The sequence below is a fragment of the Phocoena phocoena genome, chromosome 6 (genome assembly GCF_963924675.1).
Source record: "Phocoena phocoena chromosome 6, mPhoPho1.1, whole genome shotgun sequence".
Classification (NCBI taxonomy): domain Eukaryota; kingdom Metazoa; phylum Chordata; class Mammalia; order Artiodactyla; family Phocoenidae; genus Phocoena; species Phocoena phocoena.
Window position 1 is genome coordinate 105053270 of NC_089224.1, and position 23224 is coordinate 105076493.

The 23224-nt window shown below is 53.7% G+C and overlaps 1 protein-coding gene across 1 annotated transcript; it reads left to right on the forward strand.

Moving 5' to 3' along the window:
* On the forward strand, positions 1-22779 carry OLFML2A (olfactomedin like 2A). Its single transcript, XM_065879308.1, has 8 exons — positions 1-126; positions 8196-8459; positions 13044-13151; positions 15289-15504; positions 17306-17552; positions 19704-19934; positions 21003-21188; positions 22175-22779. The coding sequence occupies exons 1-8, from the start codon at positions 1-3 to the stop codon at positions 22777-22779; spliced, it is 1983 nt and encodes a 660-aa protein (XP_065735380.1).
* Positions 22780-23224: the final 445 nt, after the last annotated feature.

Sequence of the window (23224 nt, forward strand, 5' to 3'; positions counted from 1 at the left end):
ATGGCCGCAGCCGCCCTCCCGCCCCGGCCTCGGCCCGGGCCTGGGCCCCGGCCGCTGCCTCTGCTCCTGCTGCCTCTGCTGCTGCTGCTGCTGCTGCGTGCCAGCCCGGTGCGCGCTGACAGTAAGGTACGTGCGGCCCTCCGACTAGGGCGCAGCTCGGCGTGTAGCCTGGCGCGAGGGGGCGCTGTGGCTGGGGGGTGCCGGCTAAGCATGGTGTCTGGGCCAGGAACAGAGGACCCAGAGGGGAGACTTAACAGGGAGGCCGCAGGGGCAGGGACCCTGGGAGAGGAGTGCGTGGGGGAAGAAGGGCTGGAGATAGATGGCAAGGGTGCTTGGGACCCCGAGCCTCTGGAAGGGGAGCTGGACACAGTCCAATGCAGGGAGGAGGTCAGTACTGAAACCCCGGGCCAGGGAGAAGGGGTACTGGGAGCTTAAAGGCAACCCAGACAGGGAGATGCAGTCCCCAGCCTAGGGAGGGGATTCCCGGGAGCGCTGGGCAGGTGCAGCCTGGAGATCTGGCTCAAAGTTTCCATGGGAGGCTGACCCACGTGGAGACAGACCCCTGGGTAACTGCTACCTAGCGACTCCTAGGTTTGCAGCAGGCCCTGGGCCAAGGCTTTCAGGCCATACGTGGGACCCAATGAACCCAGCTGGGCTGGCCACTCTCCTGACCTCTGGGTGTTCCTGCCAGAGATCTGATGCACCCTCCAGAAGACACGGTGTCTCCAGAAGTGGCTGAGCTGTTCTCAGTTATGGCTGAAAGGATCTGCTCTGGTGTCAGGCAGACCTGGGTTCAAATTCCGCCTCCATCTCCCAGCTAGGTGACCTTGGGCCTTTATGATCTCTAGATTAGTGCGATCAGGCCTGGATAATGCTTAGCATCACTCTGGCACCTAGTGGGTGTCCAATAAATGATACTGTGATTTTGAAATCTTACCACAGAGACCCCAAAAGGGAGTGTGATCCAGAATGTAGAGAGGAGAAGCACTTAGAGTCAGTCAGAGCAGGGACCTCTTGAGCATGTTGTAGAAATGACCCGGTGAGGACTGGGTTGGGACTGGGGGCAAGTGAGAGGCAGGAGGGGGGTACTGCAGAGCATGAGAGTAAGAGTGACTTCTCTTGATGTCTCTCCAGCCTCTTTCCTGGGTAGGAGGTGAGGCTGCCCTGTCCACAGGCAGGTAAAGGGCAGAGGTCACTAGCCACATGGTAAGTATATAAGCAGTGGGCACTGGCAGACCTTCAGCCTGAAGATTCAGCTCAGGGTATGCAAACAAGTGAGCTGCAGCCCTAACCACGTGCTCCAAAGACAAGGAGGGAATGAGTATCATTCCCATTTTACAGATAGGGAAATTAGGATGTATAGAAAGACAGCTAGCTTGTGGATCAAAAAACCTAGGTTCTGGCCCTTTGTTGTTTTTTGTCTGTGTGACCTTGGGCAGGTCACTGACTGTTTCTGGACCTCCGTTCCCCCATCTGAAAAACATTGTCTCCCCAACTTCCCTTCCGTATAGGGTCTTCTAGGATTCCCTGACCTGGCTCAGGTAGGGGAACAAGTGAGCAAAAAACCCCAGCTAACCTGGTCAGCACTCTGCCACCTCTCATCTCTCTGGCTGGGAGGAATATTTGGTCTTGGGCATCCTCTGAGCCATGCAGAGGGCTGTAGAGCTTGTGGGGGAGGGCTCGCATTCAAAGCAAAGCAAAGACAAAGAAAACCCAACACCCTGTTTATGTAGTGAGTCAGCCAAACACTTGCTAGGTTGCGGGTGTGTGTGTGTGTTTATTTGTCCCAGGGCAAGCTGGGGCTGGTGGGGTGGGGAGGCACATCCTAGAGTTTGGAGGATGAAGCAGCTGGGGGACTCAGCACAGCCCTCCCCCAGACACCTCCCACCCCACACCACTCAGCCAGCTGGGAAAAATAAAAATCAAGTGATGGGTGAATTTACTCTGCATTCCTCAGCACAGTCGGACTCCTGCTGGCTCTGTAGAGAGAGCTGTTTTCATTATCACCCTCCCTCCCCCAACAATCCTCCTTCCTCTTCAAGCCTGTCCTATCTTCTGAGGGTGAGGGGAGAGCCCTTTGGAAGGCCAGTCTGGGACTTGAAATCTATCTAGGGCCCTAAAGGGTTAAGTTGGCCCCTCCTCAGACTTCCTGCTCCTGGGCGGTCCAGCCTCACCTTCTGCCCAGTACTTTCAGGGGTACAGGGGCAGCTCAACCCCAGTACTCATCAAGGAACTCTGTGGTCTTGGCCAGGTCCTCACTCAGCGTGTTTTAATTTTGTGTTTATAACAAGGTCTCTCCTAAGCAGGACTTAGGGTTCCCATCTAAGGAAGTGCTTTGCCCATCTTGGGAGTGGGAGAAGGAGTTCACAGCTTCCCTGGCATATCTGAGGGGCTGCCCCGTGGGAAGGTTAGGATGGACAGACAGGTAACCACATGAAACCCAGGCACAGCACCAGAGACCTCTGGGAACCTGCTTTTTGCTGCGTGTCCTAGGAATGTGGCTAAGAATTCCCCATCTCTACCTCAGTTTCCCCATCTGTGAAAGGGCTGCTGGCACCTCATGTTCCCCATGCATCCTGGGGTGGGAAGGGGGTCTTTGGTCAGCCCTGCTGCTTATCAGAGGCCCGAAGACAGTGGGGAGGCCAAGGTCTGTGGCAGCTGGGCCAGGGCAGCAGGAGGGCTAGCACAGGCAGGCGGTGGTGTCCCAGGTTGGATCACATGTTCCCGGCAAGGCCGGTCCTGGAGGCTTAGGTGTTGCTGCCCCTCCACTCGGGGAGTTGCTGCCTGTGGGTGTAATCGGAAACAGGCTCCAGAGCAGGCAAGGGCTGCACAGTGATGGAGTCCTGCTTCTGCACACAAAGAGTGTGGGACCCAGTGAGGCCCCGCGGGCTCTCTCTGCAGGGAAGGTCTTGCTCCATCTCTCCTATTGGCTGGGGCACGGGAAGAGCATCCTGGGCGCCAAGCCCCTGCCTGGGATTTACATTCAGGATCTCACACAACACTCTAAGACTTCAGTGCTCCCTCCCCGTTCGACAGACTTGAACACTGAAGCTCAAAAGAGTCAGGTTGGGGCTGCTGAAAAATCCAAGATAGGGAACTTGGGGAGTTTGGAGATTCCTGGGACTCTAGGATTCTCAGCCTTTAGTGGGCATCCAAATACCTGGGGAGCCTGAGAGAGTCTGAGTGAAGGGATGTGGAGTAAGGACAGGGCATCTGCATTTTCCAAGTCATTCCACCCCAGGTAATTCTGAGGCACATCTCTAGTTGAGAACTCATGGAGGTTTGTGGAGCAAGAGAATAACAGATCAACAAAAAGGAGCTTTTGGAAGGTTAATCCAGCAGAGAGGAGGCTCCTGTATTGCCCGGGTAGCAGCTGATGCAACCTGAGCTTGGGCTGCGGCAGGGGAGTAGAGACCAAGAGATTGAGATAGGTGATATTTAGAATGAAGCATCCATCGGAAGAACATGACTGATGGGTTCCAGAGTAGGAAGGAGGCTCAGAGACCTGGGTTGGGCAGGAAGGTAGGTAGACACGGGTTTGGGAGAAGATGCTGGGCCCAGTTTTGGATGGATTAAGTTTGGGGTACCTTTGGGGTGTATCCAGAGGGAGGTGTCCAGCTGACCATGGGCTCTAGGGGAGGTCTTTCCCTGCAGGAGGACATGGAAACTGTCTCTCAGTGAATCTGGGCTGGCCATGAGAGAATAGGGACGATTCAACCTCAAGGTGACACAATTTGAAACTGTTCTGTTTCTAGAACATTTCATCGGTTGAACCCCCTCTTCCCCATTCTGGCCAGATTTATCCATCTCCCTTCAGAAATACCAAGTACACCTTCTCGCCATCTTATTGTGGGATTTCCTTGCCAATTGCTAGGGAGCTTTTTAAGCACAAGCCACCCACACTTCTGGGGGCTTTGGCAGCAGTGTGTGCTCAGCAAGCCTGCAGGGAGGCATGGGGGGCTGAGGCAGCAACTCCAGCCCTCAGGCCAAGGGCAAGGTGGGTCAGGCTCAGTGGGAGCCCCATTTCCCCTGCCCCACCAAGGCCTGATCCAGGGCCAACATCTCTATCCCAGCTCAGTTGCTGGTGGAGAAGCCCTTGCCTGGTGATTACTGGTGGTCATAGGAGGAAGAGCATGTGAACTAAATTTTGGAGCCAGCCTGTGCTGTGTGACTCTGGGCAAGCCCCTCATCTTCTCTGATGCTCAGATTTCTCCTCTCCAAGATGGGTCTGTGGTGAGAGCAAAGAGGTAGAAAATGATGTACAAACGTGAGGGAGATTTATTGGGAGCAACTGCAGTAGCAAGTAGACAACAGTTGTTCTATGCCAGGCACTCTGCATGCATTGACTCATTTTAGCCTCAGGACAAGCTTATGAGGAAAGGAGTGTTATCCTCCCCATTTTACAGAGGAGGAAGCTGAGGCTCAGAGGGGTCAAGGTCATGCGGGGAGGACACGTGGGAGCTGGGATTTGAGCCCAGGCCGGGCTCCCTTCCATGGTGCTCTGCCGCCTCCAGTCAAGCAGCACAGGACATAGTAACCACAGGAGGTAGGGGCCTGCCTGGGCTCCTGGCAGCCGGGGCTGGAGCAGAGGCCCTCTTCTGACTCCATTCCTGACTCCTGGCCTGTGTCAGGGCCTTGGCCGCCCCCATCAGGACATAGCACCTCATCTGAGGAGGGAAGGAATGTTGCGGTCTGATGTGGAGGCCGCTGCTGGTGGGGATGGGCATTGGATTATGGGTGAGTCCTGAGGAAGAGGCCTCTCTGGCCTGGCCACACAGAACACACACACATCCCCTCACTGGGCTCTTACCCCAACCTGGGGGAGTGGGTGGGGGGTGGCTAGGGGTTCCAGCGTAGCCGGGAAGGGGGCCCAGAGTCTCAAAGAGAAGACAGGCTTACCATAGTAGCAGCGATCTAAAGAATGTACAGCATCCAAGCCTGGCTGTCCGCGTTCACAGGCGGGGAGAATTGCCCAGCAGAGCCCAGGGTACACTTCGCCCACAGACAACCAGCGACAAAGCTTCCACCCGTAGCCACCTCCTTCCCCACACTCATCCTCCAGGGGACAGCAAGTCTACCCACCCTGGGCTCTGATCCCCTTGAACAAGTCATTTGATGGCTCCAGGGCTATTTCCTCATCTGGAGGACACTGCTAAGAATATCTACCAGTGCACCCATGTGGAGAAACAAAGGGAAAAACAAGCCCCTGTCAGGATTCTTGGTGGTAATAATAACAACTACAACATATTCCTGGTATTCCGTCTCTCATTTCTCACACAGTTCTTTGCTGGGTACGCACTAGCAGTACCTTAATTTTACAGGTGAGGAAACTGAGGCACAGAGAAGTTAAGTAATCTACCCAAGAGCACACAGCTGTAGGTGGCCCATGGCTGTGTTCCTAACCACTGCCCCACACTTCCCCAGCACTCAGTGAGTTGTCAGTAAATGTCTCCTCCCCGGGCTGTGCACCCCAGGCTTGCTTCCTCCACCCACCGTCTGTCCACAAAGCAGCCTGAGTGAGTGTCCCATGATGGAGATCTGACTCTGGCTCTCTCCTACTTAAAACCCTTCATGAATCCCCAGTGTTTTCAGGAATAAGTCCAGATCCTCAGCCAAGTTTCAGGGCCCTCCACGAGCGGGCTCTACCACCCCCAGCCTTAGCTCCTGCCACCCAGACTCTCTGCAGGCACCAGCTAGAGTCAACCTCCTCCAAGCCTCCAAAGTGCCAGGCCCTTGCTTGTCTTTGCATATATGACTTGCTCTCCCTGGAATGCTCTACTCGTGCTTAGAGATGTCCCCTGGGGTGCCCTCCTCTGAGCAGTCTTCATGGGTGTCTTTTTCTGTGATCTCAGAGCTCACTACATCAGCTTCTCTCATGGTTGAGAAGGTCAAGGATGTACCCCTATTTCTTCTGCACCTCCAGCTATCACCCAGAGTCTGCCTGAAGCCAGGGGTTCAAACAGGTGTCTGAGGGCTCAGAGCAGAAATGGAGTGCCTGCTGCCCTTCCCCAGAGGGCCCTGGGACACTCATGGGGACTGGGCTTGCCAGAAAGCCCAAGGGAGCCTTGAACTCACCTGGCTTCAGTGAGAGCTTAGTAGCCATGAGGCCTGCGGTGTTGGTTTGTTGACTGAGCCATAAATAGCTGTGTCCTGAGAGCCTGGAAGCCCAGGATGGGCTGGCTGGGGCTCCGAGAGCCCGGCTGGTGTGTGAGGGCAAGGTAGGCTGGAGGCGGTGACTGGGCCTGGCACCTACCGCTGATCTCACCAAGCTGAGTCTTGCAGACACAAAGTCCTGCTGCCCCAGGGACCAGTGACCACACTTAGACACTGGGTATGTGGCCTCCCAGGGTGGGATTGAAGGAAAAGGGAGGAGGGAAGGGAAACCACTAAATGGAGGTCATTTGAGCCTCACTATGAAGAGGCCGGGTATGGAGAGTCATCCATTTGACCACTGAGGAAATGAGGCTCAGAGAGGTTATGTAACCTGTTTAAGGTCACACAGGATATGGGGAAACAGATTTGTAGGAGATGCAGCATAAACCAGTGATTTCTATCTGGAGGCAGATATCCAAAGCTGGATGTTCCCAGGTGAAGCTGTGTGAACTTGTGACTTCTCTCTGAGCCTCTGTTTCTTTAGCTGTATTAATAATGGATCACACTTAAGACACACTCACTATTGCTTAGGCTCTGTTCTTCACCTATATTAACTCTTTTAATCCTCACGACAACTCCGTGAGGCAGGAGCCCATTTTACAAATGAGGAAACAGAGGCACAGAAAAATTGGGTTGCCCACAATCTCACAGTTACTGGCCTAGGCTCCAGACACCATGCTCTCAGCCCTGTGCTCTAGAGTGTCTGTAAAATACGGGCTTGTTGATCCAACAGATATTTCCAGGGCTCCTACTATCAGCCAAGCAGGCACTGTTCTGGGGATATAGGAGGGAACTAGACACAAGTCCCTGCCTCTAAAGGTGCCTTCAGTAGAGTTGGGGAGACAAAAAATAAGAAAACACAGATATTTCAGATGGTAGTATGTGCAATGAAGAAAAGCAAAGCCACTAGATGAGGGGACAGAGAGATGCGGGGTGTGGTCAGGGAAGGCTTCTCAGAGGAGGCAATGTGTAAGTTAATGTGAGGGAATGAACTCAGGGAATATCGGAGGGATAGGGGTTTCAGGATGAGGGTACCAAATCTGCAAAGGCCCCTGAGGCTGGAGTGGAGTGAAGGAAAGAGTGGCAAAAGGAGGGCCTTGAGGGAGGGTGTCAGCTCACATAGGTCTTGAAGGCCAGGCTAAGGACTTTGGAGGTAACAATACCCCCCGCCATGCACAGATATTATTAAAGGGTGTAACACACCTGAAACCTGGGATGTAGTAAGTGCTCCGTAAAAGGTCTCCATTCATGTTTTTTTTACTGTTGTGGCAAAATACACATAACATAAAATTTACCACTTTAACCATTCGAAAGTGTACAACTCAGTGGCATTTATGTAGTACATTCATAATGTGTGCAACCATCACCACTACCTAGATCCAGAACATTTTCATCACTCACTCCAAAAGGAAACCGTGTACCCACTAAGCAAACGCTCTCCATTTGCTCCTCTCTCTACATCCTGGGAACCACTAATCTGCTTTTTCTCTCTATGGATTTGCCTATTCTGGATATTAAATAAGTGGCTCTTTCATTTAGTATAATATTTTTCAAGGTTCATCCATGTTGTAGCATGTATCAGTACTTCATTCCTTTCTATGGCTGAATCATATTCCATTGTGGGGCTATACCACACCTTGTTTATCCATTGATCAGTTGATGGACATTTGGGTTGTTTCTACCTTGTGGTTATTGTGAATGGTGCTGCTGTGAACATTCGTGTACAAGTCCTTGCTTTAGCACCTGTTTTCAATTCTTTAGGTATATACCCAGGGGAGTAGAATTATTGGGTCACATGGTAATTCCATGTTTAGCTTATTGGGAAACAGCCAAACTGTTTGTCACAGCGGCCATTACTCTTTTCATTGTTGTTATTATTATAAGGCTTCTGTTTCCTTGTAAGGAAATTTGTTTCCTTCTCAGCCCACTCTAATGGTGCCCCCAAAGGCCAGGGGGGCCGGATCCTGCTACCTGTCCCTCCCTCTCCTTCTCTCCCCCTCCCTCCAGCGCTGGCCTTCGGCTCACCGGGGCCCCTCTTGCAGGTGTTCGGCGACATGGACCAGGTGCGCATGACCTCGGAGGGCTCAGACTGCCGCTGCAAGTGCATCATGCGGCCGCTGAGCAAGGACGCGTGCAGCCGGGTGCGCAGCGGGCGGGCGCGAGTGGAGGACTTCTACACGGTGGAGACTGTGAGCTCCGGCACAGACTGCCGCTGCTCCTGCACCGCGCCGCCCTCCTCGCTCAACCCCTGCGAGAACGAGTGGAAGATGGAGAAACTCAAGAAACAGGCACCCGAGCTCCTCAAGGTAGACTTTCTGGAGTAAAGGCCGGGATGGGACCGCACTCCTGCGTGAATACCTAGCATAGGCTGGCGCTGGCTGTCCCTCCAATGAAAAGGCCACACGTTCTAAGGCAGGGGTCCCATTTCACAGGTGAGGAAACAGTGGCTCCCTGAGAGGAAACCAATTCCTGCCTAAGAGCATTCGGCCAGTCAGTGATGGAGGCAGCATCCTTTGGCTAGCTTACCTGGATAGAGCCCTTTACCATCTAGTAGCATCTATCCCAGTGTCCTGTGTTTTACCCAACCAGGTCATCTGTCAGCACCTCCATGTAGTATTTTGTGGCATTTGATTGTTTTTTATGTAATAACGTTTCCCATATTCACGTACCGCCTTCGTGCCAGATGTTGTGCTGAGCTCTTTTCTTTTTTTTTTTTAACATTATTTCTCTAAATTCTTAAACCATTTTGTGAAGTATGGGATCTTTGTCCTCATTTTAGAGGCAAGAAAACTGAGGCTTGGAGAAGTTAGGTAACTGGCCCAAGCTCTCACATAATGACATGCAGCCGCAAGTCTATACCATATTTTTATGTAAATTTTGGGCTTATAGTCCCCTCCCCCCACCCCACCATAGGAAGATTAGAAAGAGGCGCCACCTCTAGGTGACACAGCCCTGTGCCGGGCCCACCACCAGGACCCATGGCTTGGACAGGCATGTGCAGGGAGACCACAGTCCCCCATCCAGCCTGGCACCTTCGTGCCATTCACACCATGCGCAACTCCGTGCTTGGCGGGCCTGGTGGGGCTGGGATGTGAACTCACGGCCTGCTGTGTCCAAAGCATGTGTTCTAAATCACCCTGCTCTCCTGTCTTCCTTTCTGTAATAGCCAGATACTTTGGTGGCTTTTGAGAGGATCCTTTTCTTTTATAATTCCTTCCAAACATGTGTCTGTTTTGCCCTTTTCGTGTCAAGAACCGTGAAGTTCACTGAGATGTTACCCTACTTGCAAGCTAACAAGTTAGCCTGCTAGTTTCATGGACGCTGGCAGTAGACACGAGCCAGAGACAAAGGATTTTATCACTCACAGTCGCCAGAGTGTCTCCACTTTCTTGCACTGGTTCTCCCACTCACTTCCCACAGGGTGATGCAGTGAGGGCCAGATAACACCTGCACACACAGTGGGATGTTTTCCAAGAGAGGAGCCCCAACTTAGAGAATCCAGATCTCTTATAATGAGCACCAAGCACACCTTCCCTGCTCCAGAGGGAAACACTCTCTGGATGCTCCAAGGCTGTTCACTCTGCAACAAGATGGCCTGGAACAAGGACAGTCAGTGCCTCTGCAGGCAAGACATGCAGAAAAGCAAGAGGCCTGGGAAGAACTGTCTCCCGACATTTGGCTAAAAATGTTTTCTTTAAATTTAACTTTAGTTTTATTTTTGTAACTACTGGATGGATACCAAAACTCTCGAAGTTGGGGGTGGCGACTGAATTTTAGGCCAAGTGGCCTCTTGACAACTTGGCAGTTCCTGGACCACACTGTCTCCCAAACCCAGTAGGGCCCTGCAGACTCCAGGCACTGAAGCCATAGGCCAGTCTTCAGTTACAGGGACAAAACCAACTTTTGCTCAAATCCACTTCTCAACAACTGAATTGTAAGCATACTTGACATGAGGATAGACAAAACCTTTTCCTAAATGCTGGCTAATTTAATCCTTCCTACAGCCCTTTGGAGAGGGAACTTATGTTCCCAGCTTTACTTGAGGGAGGAATCTGAGGCCCAGAGAGGAACTGTGACTTGCCTAACATAACACAGCAAGAAATTTGAATCCAGGAATTCTCTGCTGTGTCCCCTTGCCCAGTGGAGAGGTCACTGGGCAGTTCTCTCAGCCGGGAGCTGTCCCTTCAGTGCACAGCAGCCATGGGGGGTTTTATTCAGCCTTAAAGGACTGGAGTGGGGCAGTGGTGGGATTAACCCAGCAGGAGGGGTCGTAGGAGGAACACAGAGAAGATACTCCGCCTCCTTGATACTGTTGGAGTATAAGTGAGTACCCGACAGGTACCCAGTGAGCCCCAAGAGGAGAAGTGGACAGAGGCAGTAGGAGACAGAGCTGAGGCCCCTCTCATTTGGCTAGGCTCCCCCTCCCTCAGTGGGCAGCCCCCCCAGGAGAGGAGGTTAGGGGAAGCCACTGTGGAGGGGAACAGGGCAACCCACCCTATACCTGCCCCTGTCTCTAACTCAACCCTTCCCCTCAAGCTAAGAACTGCAGCTGTGATTTAGCCTTAGTTGCATGGCTCTGAGGAGGAAGAATGGGATTCTAGATTCCCTTTCCTTCTGGACCTGAATTCGGCATGGCCCCACCCTTGAGGAATTCCAGTCCTATGGGGACACAGCTCCTGACCCCAGTAATGGCAGTGTGGTCAGTGCCGGGCCAATGGACGTCCCAGGGACTGTGGGAACCCAGAGGAGGAGGTAACATTACAGCTGGGCTTTGAGGGATGTGTAGGAGTCCCTCGAGCAGAGCAGAAATAAGAACATTCTGGGTGAGAGTAAGTGGAGTGGGTGTGACCCAGGGTGCCTCCCTGCCCTCTCTCTGCCCCAGCCCCACTAGCCGTCTGTCAGTTCCACACTGTACTTCTCAAACTATATGTGGTGAAAGACCAGTTTTTCAAACAATCTGTCAAGAACTGGGAATTCCTTGGCGATCCAGTGGTTAGGACTTGGCGCTCTCATTCCCAGGGGCCCAGGTTTGATCCCTGATCAGGGAACTAAAATCCTGCAAGCCACGTGGCTCGGTCAAAAATAAAATCTGTCAAGAACCAACACTCTTGTAAAATACTGTAAAAATGAATTGTTAGGAAAATGAATTGGAATAGAAACAGACACGCAAAATACAAGTCCAGTGTCGTATTATTAGAGTCTACAGATACAAAATTTCTCTGTCAAATGGCTCTTAAAGTTTATAAAAGCCTACGCTTGCTTTTTGTAATTATTTTATCACAGACTGGTAACGAGCAGCTTGGACTTGTGCTGGTCCGCAGACTACATTTTGAGTTGCTCGGCTCAAACACACCATGTGTCTTCGCACCTCCAGCTCTTTGCACGAGCTGTTCCCTTTGCCTGGAATGTCCTTCTCCGGCCATCGTTGTCTGATTTGTGCTCCTTCTCCAGAGCTCAGTTCAAACAAAACTTCCTGCTGGCAGACTTTACTAAACCACACACACTCCCAGACAAGGTCAGTGCCCCATCGTTAATGACCTGGGCACCTGTGTGTGTTCCCACCTGCATTCCCCGATCCAGGCACCTCTGTGTTACTCTGCACTCCTTGACAGCCTGTAAAGGACCATGAAGGCTCGTGTCTGTATTGTCATCACTGTCCTGAATGCCTGGCCCAGAGTGAACATTTGCTGAGGCCGAAGAAGGTGGCAGGGGCAGATCAAGAAGGGCTTGAATGCCAGGGTCAGGAGATAAGTAGTCACACTTGGGCAGTGGGGAGCCACAGCAAGTAATCTAGCAGAGAAGAGACCCATGGTCAAAGCTGTGCTTTGGGAAGCCAGTTTTGGTGGCCATGAAGGCAGCCGAAGTGAAGCTAGGAGGTCCCATTTAGCCGCCTGGAATAGTAATCATCATTGCTGGTATTCATGAAGGCCTTGCTGTGTGCCCATTCTGAGCTGAGCCCTATCCAGACGGCACTGCTCCGCTCCACAACCCTGCTGCCCATTTCACAGAGAAGGAAGCTGAGGCCCAGGAGAGTCTCCGTGCATGGTCCTCAAACTGAACTCCACAGAGCCCTGGGGTACCATGCAACCCCTCGGAGTCTGAACAAGGTTGTAGGGGAACAGAGAAGACTCGAGGCCCTATCCCTGCTTCCACCAGAGCCCCCCACCCCCTTTTTCTGTTCTAGAGATCAAAGTCTATTCAGAGAAGAACTCTCTGGCTTAAAACAGCTTGAACACCCCTGGGAGAGTGGGAGTAAAACTGTGTTGGAAACAGCTGGCCAAGGCCAGACAGGAGCACCACCATGCTCAGGCCCTGAGAGCGCGTACAGGGGTGGCTGGAGGAACCACCCGCTGGAAGCAAGGGAAAGCTGATCTCCCGACCGGCTCCTTGTACCAAGGTTTCCCTGACACTCTCGCTGGCATCTTGGCCACTCTAGCTAGGATGCTGGGCTACTAGATGCCCACACCAATCAGGCATTGCCTTCAGGCTGCCCCAGGAGGACATAGACTCCCAGGCATTTTGGTGGGCAGATGGCTCTTTGAAGAGAGTCACAGATGCAGACTGTTAAAAGGAGGCACATGGAAGCCAAGGCTGGGCACAAGAAACAGAAGCAGGGATCCAGGGGATGTGGATGGAGCTCCCCCCATGTCCACTACACACCTCGTGGTGTTGTTCAGGATTAAGTGAAATGGCTCATTCAAGCCCCTATACAGTGTCTGCCATATAGAAGTGCTCAAAAGAGCTTTTCTTGTGTTTATGAGCAGGCTGGGTCTAGCCAAGCAGATCACTCTGAGGCTCTGGGGTTCATGCTCTGGTGGGGCTCCTTTTGCACCCTCTGTGCCTGGCTGCGTGCTGTGCCTTCTCCCTAACCCTCACCCTTCCCCGGGCAGCTGCAGTCCATGGTGGATCTCCTGGAGGGCACCTTGTACAGCATGGACCTGATGAAGGTGCACGCCTACGTCCACAAAGTGGCTTCCCAGATGAACACGCTGGAAGAGGTAAGGGCAGGGCTCGAAACAGAGGCCAGGCTGGTGCAGTGCTGGCGGCCAAGGGCAGTGTCCGAAGGGGCCTAGGCAATTCTGTCTGGACCCTGGTGGCTGTTAGAAGCTGGACTCCTGCAGGGAGCTGGGAGAAGGAGATACAGGCCACAGGGTCCAGCCTTTGAGGAAGAGGTCTGACTGGGCCTCAAGGGCCTGTAGGAAGCTGGAAGGCTGGGTGGAGAAACTGAGGCACCTGCTGGTTGTATGAAAGAGGTGCAGAGGGGGCTGAAACTTGCAGTCGCCCTCAGTTCCTCAAGACCAGGGCCCATATATTGCACAAGTCTGGGGCAACCATTTGCATGAAACACCAGCATTGTGCAGGACCGGCCAAGCTCACGGGGGCCAGGCTCGAGTTGGCATGGCTGTTCAAGGACCCACCTACCGTGGAGGCAGAGGTGCTAAGTGTCTTCTCCTGGTCAGGGTAAATGTGCTGGAGGGCTGGGCGGGTGGCTGATACTGCCCCCTGAGGACAGGGACAGAGTTGAGTGAGCATGGAGGTTCAGGCTGCAGGTTTGAGGTTTGCATCTCTGCTGGCACAGCCTGGCCTCCGCCTGTTTCCTGCATCCGGTCCCTGCTGGGCTGCTGGGAGCCTGGGGATATGCAGCTGCCAGGAGGGGCGTGAAGGCTTCCTTTCCCAGCTTCCTTTCCACAGGGAGGGGGGCACCTGGGCATCCTGTGCCCCACGAGAGGAGATTAACCCCTTACTCAGCCCAAAGTTGGGGTCACAGTGGCTTCAATTATTCAAAAAGTGTTTGGTGAGTATCTCTTATGTGCCAGGCCCATGCCAGCATGGCAGAATGGTAACAATCGTTGGATTTCTACTGTGCACCAGTATTTCCTGTGCATCTAGTACATGCCAGGCTCTCCTGTTGTTGGTTCTACAGTTAGCCTCCTTTGACCTCTCCTCTGGTAATCTTAGGAAATGTTAACTCACTTCACGCAACTGTGAGCCAGACAATCTGGAGGGTATGTCTGCAGAGCCTGGAACAAACCAGAAATGATTTCTGCAGCCACAAGGAAATGATTTTTAAATTATCTTCTGTTTTGCATTATCTGTGCTTTGCTTCTGTTCACTAAGTGATAGCTATGAAAAAAAAAGAAAAAGAAAAAGGTTTTGCTAACACTGGGGGGGAGGCGGAGAGAACAGCCTCACTGAGGAGGAGATGGCTCCCTCTGCCTAAGGGAAAAACATCGCAGGAGGTCCAGTGACAATCTGGGGTCCCAGCTTCCTTCTGCTTTCTTCCCTTACATCAGTGTCCTCAACCAGGGGTGATTTTGCTCCCCAGGGGACAGCTGGCACTATCTGGAGGCATTTCCGGTTGTCACAGTTTGGGGGAGGTGGGTGGCGGATGCTATCGGTCCTAGCGGGCAGAGGCCAGGGATGCTGCTAAACACCCTACAGTGCACAGGGCAGCCCTACAGCACCCAAATGTCAGTAGTGCTGAGGTTGAGAAACCTGCCTTACACAGTGTGCCTTCTGTCCAACCTGTGATCCAGGTGGGAGTGGGGCTAGGGGCTGCTAAAGCCAGGCAGAGTCCCCAGCAGTAGGGAGACAAAGACGCAGGGCAGGAGAACAAGAGGAAGAGTAAAGGTGGGGCTTGGTGCGGTGGGAGGAGCCAAGCCTGCCCAGGAGAGAAGTCGGAGGCCTGGAGACTAGGAAGGGATCAGAGACCGTAGCAAAACCCTACAGAGTTCCGGTGTTTGAGTATTTTATTAAAAAGAGGTATTTATGTATTACTTGCTAAATTAAAAGGTAATTTTAAAGTAGCAAAAGATTGGTAGCAACTTAAAAGGTGGATCCGTAAGGGACTGGCTAAATACATTTTGGCCCATCCATACAGTGGAAACTGTGTGGCGAGTAAAAGGTATGGGGAGTGCTATATATACAGATATGCAAGAGTTCCCAAAATAGGCTCAAGTGAGAAAGCAACGTGCAAAGGAAAGGAAGGCAGGGAGGAAGGGAGGGAACGCTCCGCCCATTCCCCCAGGCCCTGCCCAGGAGACTGGGCAGCAAAGCCTTATGGCAGAAGCTGGGGTGTCCCCCGGGGCTGGGGACAGTCAGAGGCTGGAAAGGTCTTGGGTCCCGCCCCCACAGAGTGTCAAGGCCAACCTGAGCCGGGAGAACGAGGCGGTGAGGGAGAGCATGCGCCACTTCAGGGAGCAGCTGGGGCGCTACGAGAACCACTCAGCCATCATGATGAGCATCAAGAAGGAGCTCTCCAGCCTGGGCCTCCAGCTGCTGCAGAAGGACGCGGCCGCGGCCGCGGCGCCCGCCGCTGCCCCAGCCCCCAGGCCTGGCAGTAAGGCTCAGGTGAGGCCAGGGCTCTTGTGACGGGCCAGAAGGTGGGTGGGCTGGGAGCACAGTGTGCCAGGACCTTGGCCCTGAGGGCCAGCTGGGTGGGGCTTCGGGGCTGCGGGATGGGCCGAGGGCTGGCACAGCGGGGGGGTCCGTGGCAGGGCGGGGGCAGTGGCTGCCTGCTGCTCAGTGAGCCGTCAACACAGGTGAACTGGGGGCAGACGTGGGGCTCCAGCCCAGGGACACGGTTGTAGCGATGACCCTCCCTGCCTGGTCCTGGGGAACCAGGTCGGCTGCGGCAAAACCACTTCTAACCTCCCCTGCTCCGGCTGGGCCCCTGGCTGGGTCAGGCCTGCTCATGGGTAGATGGACAATGCCTTGGGGACCCCAGCCGACTAATACCACTTCATCCAACCCATCCTGGGGTGGAGAACTCCTGCAGCAAACACCCAGCCTTCCATATTCAAACTCAGTGCACAAAGTGAGCAAAGGCCCTCACCAGGCTGAGCCACCAGACACACAACACACCTTCGGGCAGATTTGAAAAAGGCCCTCTTGTAGGCAGACATGCTGCAGAAAAGGCTCTCCCACAGGCCAGATAAATTAAAAGGAGAAGCCCCCTTTGGGTGGATAAATTGTACAAAGGCTCCTTCCTGTGACAGACATGTACCAGGGTGTGCGGCTTGGCAAATGGAGTACAGACTAGACTTCAGTCCCATTCGTGCCCTTTTGACCAGTTCCACATGCAGGATACAGCCCACCACTCCCACAGCGGCATTGTGTTTTGGTGAGTGGAGGAAAAAGGGAGCTGACTTCTTCGCAGACATTATCTCAGTTAATCTTATAGCCACCTGCGAGGAAGGATGCTCGTCGCCAGTGTGGGCAGATGAAGAAACACGGAGCGGGGTCACTCAGAGAAGGTGGCTGTGTTGGAACCCGGGCCTGCCTGACAGCCGAGCCCACGCTCTTCCTCTCCACCCCTCAGCCTCCGTGCTGACATTTTGACAATGGGGCTATTTGTGTCTGCAGCAGGGACCACCTAGATGCTGATAAAGCAGGAGGAAGCCTAGTGCCTTGACCCAGAGCTGGCTTCCTGCTCATTCGTGTGCCAATTCCACAGTAAGAATGAATCCTGTTTGGGCAGTGGCACAGAAGGTCTAGATCCTGTACTTACTGTATCTCCTGGAGACCCTGCCTAACAATGGGTGATGTCACCGGCCCTAGGTTCTTGTGCCAAGCCAGCATCAGAGGCATTTAAAAGGAAGCAAAAATAACAAAATTCACAACATGTTAGAAACAGCATGCCCTAAGGTCAATGCCCCGGTGACCAACCATCCCAGTTTGCCCAGGACTGAAGGGTTTCCCAGGATACAGGACTTTCAGTGCTAACACTGGGAAAGTTCCATCACACTGTGATGAATTGGTCACCCTGCCTTGGGGCCTGAGAACCTCTCCCTGCCCACACACAAAGATCAATGAGTGAGAGGGACAGGGATGGGAAGCTGCCTTCCCCAGGGAGCACACCATTGTAGTCTACCCCCAGCGGGGAGTGTACAGGAGTTGGGAAGTAGAACAGGAATCTAACCTATCAGGCTGGGCTTCAAGCCTGCAGGGGAGCTAGAGAGCTGAGTGGGGAAACTGAGGCACACCCCACTCATGGATGTAACTATGGGAGGAAAGCTGTGACTGCATGAGCACCTGGGATGCAGGGCCAGGAGCGACATGGCCATTACCAGCCCCCACACGCTGAGCCTCCTGACGCCCCGCAACATCCCTTCTACCATCCTCCAAATCTGAGACTTCCCTTCTCCCCCAGGACACAGCTGGAGGGAAAGGCAAAGACAACAACAAATATGGCAGCATGCAGAAGAGCTTTGTAGACAAGGACCTCCCAAAACCTCCTAAGGAGAAGCTGCTGAAAGTGGAGAAGCTGAAGAAGGAGGGCAAGGGCAGACTCCCCCAGACCACAGCCAAGCCCCGGGCCCTGGCCCAGCAGCAGGCTGTGATCCGAGGCATCACCTACTACAAGGCGGGCAGAAAGGAGATGACTGAGGCCATGGCTGGTGAGTTAGAGGAAGATTGGAACCTTGGGGAGTGGGGGCCCCTACAGGGACCCAGGGTCTTCTCTACAGTCAGGCTGCCCCAGATCTCAGCTCCATGGGTTACCTGTTGGTGCCCTTTGCTCGTCCTGGGGTTGTTGGGGATGAAATGATCAAATCAACACAAAGGGCCACTCAGTTCCTCTCCAGTAGTTATAGCTGTCTCCACCCTCACTGGCCTTTTCCTTCTTCATTGAAAGATGTGCGGAAGGTTCACTATGTACGTGCTGTACCTTCCGGACTTTCTGCCTAACACGGAGCTCACAGTCTAGTGGGAAAAAGCATACCCATAACCAGGCAGCTGCCTCTGGTGGGCGGGCAAACGCAGGGACCAGACCAGGGTTCTGGGAAGTGACCTGGGGCCTTTGAGGTACCTCCCATTTCCAGACTGGCCTTGGAGTGGATGGCCTCTCCAGCACCTCCCACTCTTTTCCCCCCAAAGAAGAGCCCACAGACTCTTGTATCTTTCTTACAGCTCCCTGCCCGATCACAGTGAAGGACAACAAAATAATGAACCGAGAAACAAGAGACAAAATTTCCAAGAGTTCCCAAATTTCTGGGCCATCCCCACTGGTGTGGCTCCTGATTCTTCCCCTGAGCCCCTCCCCCAGATGCCTGCTCTCCTCTGATGTCCCTGAGAGGTGTCCCAAGCCTGCTCCCCCTTCCAGGGTCCTGCTGACCACCTCCTCCAGTGAGGTTCTCTGCCCAGCCCATGCCCAAGGGGGCCAGGGGTAGAACTGTGAGGGACCAGTCTCCCAAGAGCCCCCTCAATTCTTGGCCTCTCAGGGCTCAGGGGCCTCTTCTCCCAGCTCCTGGTGCCAGCTGCTGGCTCTGAGTCCTGCCAGGTCAGCCTAGCCACGGCACAGAGCCTCTGACCCCTGGCCAGGGCTCTGCCCAGGAACAGCTGCAGGCATCTGACTCTGCCAGTGAGGGCCGTGGGAACAAGCCCCTGCCCTGGCAGGCTGCCAAGGCTGGGCCCCACTGAGGCCTGCTGACCAGAGGGGGTGCCCGCATTCCCGAGAGACTCTAGGGGCTGCTCCACAGCAGGGCCTGGCTAAACCCCCGTGCAAAGAGGAAGCCCCGCAGGGAGAGAAAAGGAAGAAGTCGGGTGATTGTCTTGGAGTCAAGGGGCCTCAGTGCATCTCTGGGGGCCACACCATCGCGGTAACAACAGCGCCATTCCTTTGTCTCTGGCGTCACAGCCTGCTGAGTCCTTTCACACATGCTGCTGCACTTGATCCAGCAGAGGAAACAAGCTCAGAGAGGTGAAGTGACAGCCTCCAGGTTTCACGGCGAGTTAGTGGGACTGGAACCCAGAGGCTGAGGAGTTTTTGTCCCCTGCGCTGTGCCACTGAGTCTTTCCCTACCCAGACCCCATCCATTCCAACCCAGGAAAGCGTGGGTCAGGGAGGACGCAGAGATGGCCCCAAACCAGTCCCACGGAGATGAAAAAGTCCTATCAGTAAAGCCCGTGCCAGCAGGAGTGGAAGAAGTGGGGGAGGGATGCCAAGAAAGCTGAGAGATGGGAGATAGGAGATGAACGAGGGGGCAGAGACAGAGAACTGGGGTCCAGAGGTGACGGGAAGCTGGCTGCACCTGCCCTTCCCTACCTGAAGTGGCAAATCCTGGGTGAGAGAAACTAGCGGGTGTTTCCAGGGCAGTGGACTAGGAGAAAGTCTGTAAAATGGGAGCAAGGGTGTCTGCCTCCTGGAATTGGATCCAGGAAATGAAAGAATTGGTACAAAAGGACGTTGAGGGGGCAAAGGGGTCTCACATCTGGCACCTCATATTCGCCAGGATCTGTGCAAATGTCTTGTGCACATTTTCCTCTAATCAACACAACAGCTTGACGTGGTGGACCTCATGACTCATTTCACGGAAGGGGAAGCCAAGGCCCACTGAGGCAGGGGACTTGGCCGAGGCCACTCATCTCAGGGGCCTATAGCCAGTCTGCTGACCGTGAAGCTTTCCCCACCTCCCACTTCTCAAGGCCTTTCACTCCTTAGGGGCCACCCGCACGTCTCCCCCATGGCCCCAGCGCTGGGACCCGGTGGGTCTGGACCCCGGGCAGCGGCAGTGCTGCTGGGATGTGAGCACAGGGTCTTCTCTCCACAGATAACGCCCTCAAGGGCACTTCCTGGCTGGAGCAGCGGCCACCCCGGGTGGAGGGCAGGCAGCCTGAGCCCAACTCAGCAGAGCGTGATGAGACTGGGCCCAGGGCCTCTGCGGGAGCGGACTTGGCCCCTGGCACCCCTGCCTCGGATCCCACCCCCACCCCTACCCTGACTCCCATCACTAGTCCCCTGCCCACCACGCCACGTTCACGCCCAGAAGTCCCCAGCCAAGGTGAGTAAGCCTCCCAGGAGTCAGCAAACTACAGCCCGTGGGCCAAACACAGCCTATAGCCTGTTTTTGTACAGCCCTTGAGCTAAGAGTGGTTCTTACATTTTTTAAGGGTTGTTAAAGAATATGGGAGAGAAGTATGTGGTCTGGAAAGTCTAAAATGTTTGCTATCTGATCGTTACAGAAAAAGCTTGACAACATTAACAGTGAAACAAGGTAGTGTTTCCAACAAATTCTTCTTAAAACGTCACCTAGAACCCCATCATCAAATCCAGCAACTATTTTCACTTCTGTATTTCCTCTGTCTAGTCTTTGGCCCTGTTTTTATCTCCATGTTTATAGTTTTGGCTTGTGTCTTTGGTAGAAATCTTCCTCATTAAGTCATCGATCGAGCCCGTCCTTCTGGAGGGCATCTTGGCTACCTGTGATAACAAGACAAAACCATTCCCTACTTTGGTCCACGTGCATTCCACTTCTAGGAATCTCTTTCCTAAAGGATCCATCAGATATGTGAACAACAGCTGCAGCTTAACTGGTTTCCTTGCAGCCTATTTCTAATGTCAGAAAACTGAAAATAATCTAAAGGCCTAACACTGAGGGGACTGGTTAAATAAATTCAAGGGCGCAGCTGTCTGGCGGCCTGGTGGAACCTTGAGATCACATCATTAAAAGGCCATTTAATGATGTGAGAGATTGCTCAGTGGAAGGAAAAAACAGGATACCTAAAACTGTATATTCAGAATCATGTTTTTTTTTAAGTATGTCTGCATGACTATACATGCAGAGAAAAAAAAGGAAAGGAAGGAAATACAACATGTTTAAAAATTTCTTTGAATAATAGAATTTTGAATGATTTTTATTTTCTCCATTCTCCTTTTCTGAATGTTCTGTGTTTTCTACAATGATCAGACATTGCTTTGATCACGAAGAAAGAAAAAAGAAATACATAATCCTACAAACAAAACCTCAGGAGGGATTTAAGTAAGACCCGGATAACGTTCCCAGGACTGTTGCTCTGGCTTAGCGTCTGTGGGTCTGTGTACCAAATGCTGCACCCCTTGCTCCCCACAGGCAGAGAGGCGAGCTGCGAGGGCACCCTCCGGGCCGTGGACCCCCCTGTGAGACACCACAGCTATGGGCGCCATGAGGGAGCCTGGATGAAGGACCCCGCTGCGAGGGATGACAAGATCTATGTCACCAACTACTACTATGGAAACAGCCTGGTGGAATTCCGCAACCTGGAAAACTTCAAGCAAGGTCAGGGACCCCTGTGATGGGAAAGGGGCAGGTGTGGGTAGCCTAGGGAGGGTCCCCCATGGAGACTTGGCCCTCCTTTGCCTTGTGGTTTCCTGTGGTCCAGACTTCCCCTGCCTGGCCTAGCTCTGAATGGTCAGCCACCCCAAGAAGAGGAGTCTGGGGGCACCCCCTATGTGCTGGCCCCAGGCCAGAAGCTGGAATGCAACAGCAAACAAGATGGACATGGTCTTGCCCTCATGAGTGTAATTTACTGTCAAGGGTAACAATGCTTAGAATTTCCACTTGTTGAGGGCTTATTATGTGCTAATCACCAGTGTGTATCAGCTCACGATATCTTTGAGGTGGGGGTTATCACCCTGTTTTACAGATGAGCAGAGCCCCAGGCCTTACAGGACCTTCAGGTCTGGGCAGGGAAGGGCAGAAATTTGGTTATCAGATCTGGAACATGATGAGGGGAAAGGGTCATTTAGACATGAGCTGCCCTCCAGAAATGCACAATCTGATGTGCATGGCAAAGGCTTCAAGAAACAATTTCAGTGTAGTGCTAGAGGGAGGCCTCGGGGGCTATGGGGACCCAGCCTGGAGATCAGGGAAGACTTTCCAGAGGAGGTGATGCTGAGGCATTCCCCAGGCAGATAGGATGGGAAATGGCAGTCTAGGCAGAGGAAACAGCGTGGGCAAACGCCCTGAAACAAAGCACAGGGGCTGGTAACAGCCTGTATCTAAATCCTGGCTGTGCTGTTCCACAACCAGTGACCTTGAACCCTCTGAGCCTGTTCTCTCCCCGGCAAATGGGATAATAATAGTACCTCCTTCATGGGACTGTCTTGATGGGATCAGATAACTGGCCCAGCTCCAGGCCCATAGCTCACTCAGTATCCTTGCTGGGCCACCCAAGAGCCCTGGTCCCTGGCCTCCCTGGTCCCTGGGGTGGGCTGGGGTTTTTTCGGGAAGCTCTGGTGTGACCTTCCGCCCTCCGCACGCAGGCCGCTGGAGTAACATGTACAAGCTGCCCTACAACTGGATCGGCACAGGCCACGTGGTGTACCAGGGCGCCTTCTACTACAACCGCGCCTTCACCAAGAACATCATCAAGTACGACCTGCGGCAGCGCTTCGTGGCCTCCTGGGCGCTGCTGCCCGACGCGGTGTACGAGGACACCACACCCTGGAAGTGGCGCGGCCACTCGGACATTGACTTCGCCGTGGACGAGAGCGGCCTGTGGGTCATCTATCCCGCTGCGGATGACCACCATGAGGCCCAGTCCGAGGTGATCGTGCTGAGCCGCCTGGACCCCGGCGACCTGTCAGTGCACCGTGAGACCACGTGGAAGACGTGGCTGCGGCGAAACTCCTACGGGAACTGCTTCCTGGTGTGCGGCATCCTGTACGCCGTGGACACCTACAACCAGCGGGAGGGCCATGTGGCCTATGCCTTCGACACGCATACGGGCACCGACGCCCGCCCGCAGCTGCCCTTCCTCAACGAGCACGCCTACACCACCCAGATCGACTACAACCCCAAGGAGCGGGTGCTCTATGCCTGGGACAACGGTCACCAGCTCACCTACATCCTCCACTTCGTGGTCTGAGCGAGACCTGGGCTCACGGGAGAGGAGTGGCCGTGGGCATGGGGGGCTCCCCACAGTGACTCCTGCAAGGGACTCCCTCAGCAAATATTTATTTACTGGGCCCAGGCCTGGAGCTAGGTGCTAGGCAGTGGGCACAGCCAGCTCAAGCTTCCTCAGCACTCAGTGGAGTAATAATCACTTACATTTGCACGACACTGCCAAGAGCTTCATGTGCACTAACCCACTTAATCCTCCTGACACCCTTGGAGGTAGAGACAGTTAAGCCCATTTAACAGGTGAGGAGACTGAGAGGCCTCACTTTGGATCCGGCAAGCCCATTTTACAGATGAGACCTGACCATGCTCTACCCTAACCTCTCCCCTACCTCCAACCCTCTCCCCTCTCCCCTCATTTCTCTTGTTCTCTCAAGTCTATCTCCCTTCCCCGGGGCTACTCAAAACCAGAG

Excerpts from the sequence above, each read along its gene's own strand:
- OLFML2A (XM_065879308.1), top strand. The coding sequence starts at position 1 with ATGGCCGCAGCCGCCCTCCCGCCCCGGCCTCGGCCCGGGCCTGGGCCC. Across the intron at positions 17,553-19,703 it reads GATGACTGAGGCCATGGCTG|ATAACGCCCTCAAGGGCACT; the intron begins GTGAGTTAGAGG and ends TTCTCTCCACAG. Across the intron at positions 19,935-21,002 it reads CCCAGAAGTCCCCAGCCAAG|GCAGAGAGGCGAGCTGCGAG; the intron begins GTGAGTAAGCCT and ends TGCTCCCCACAG.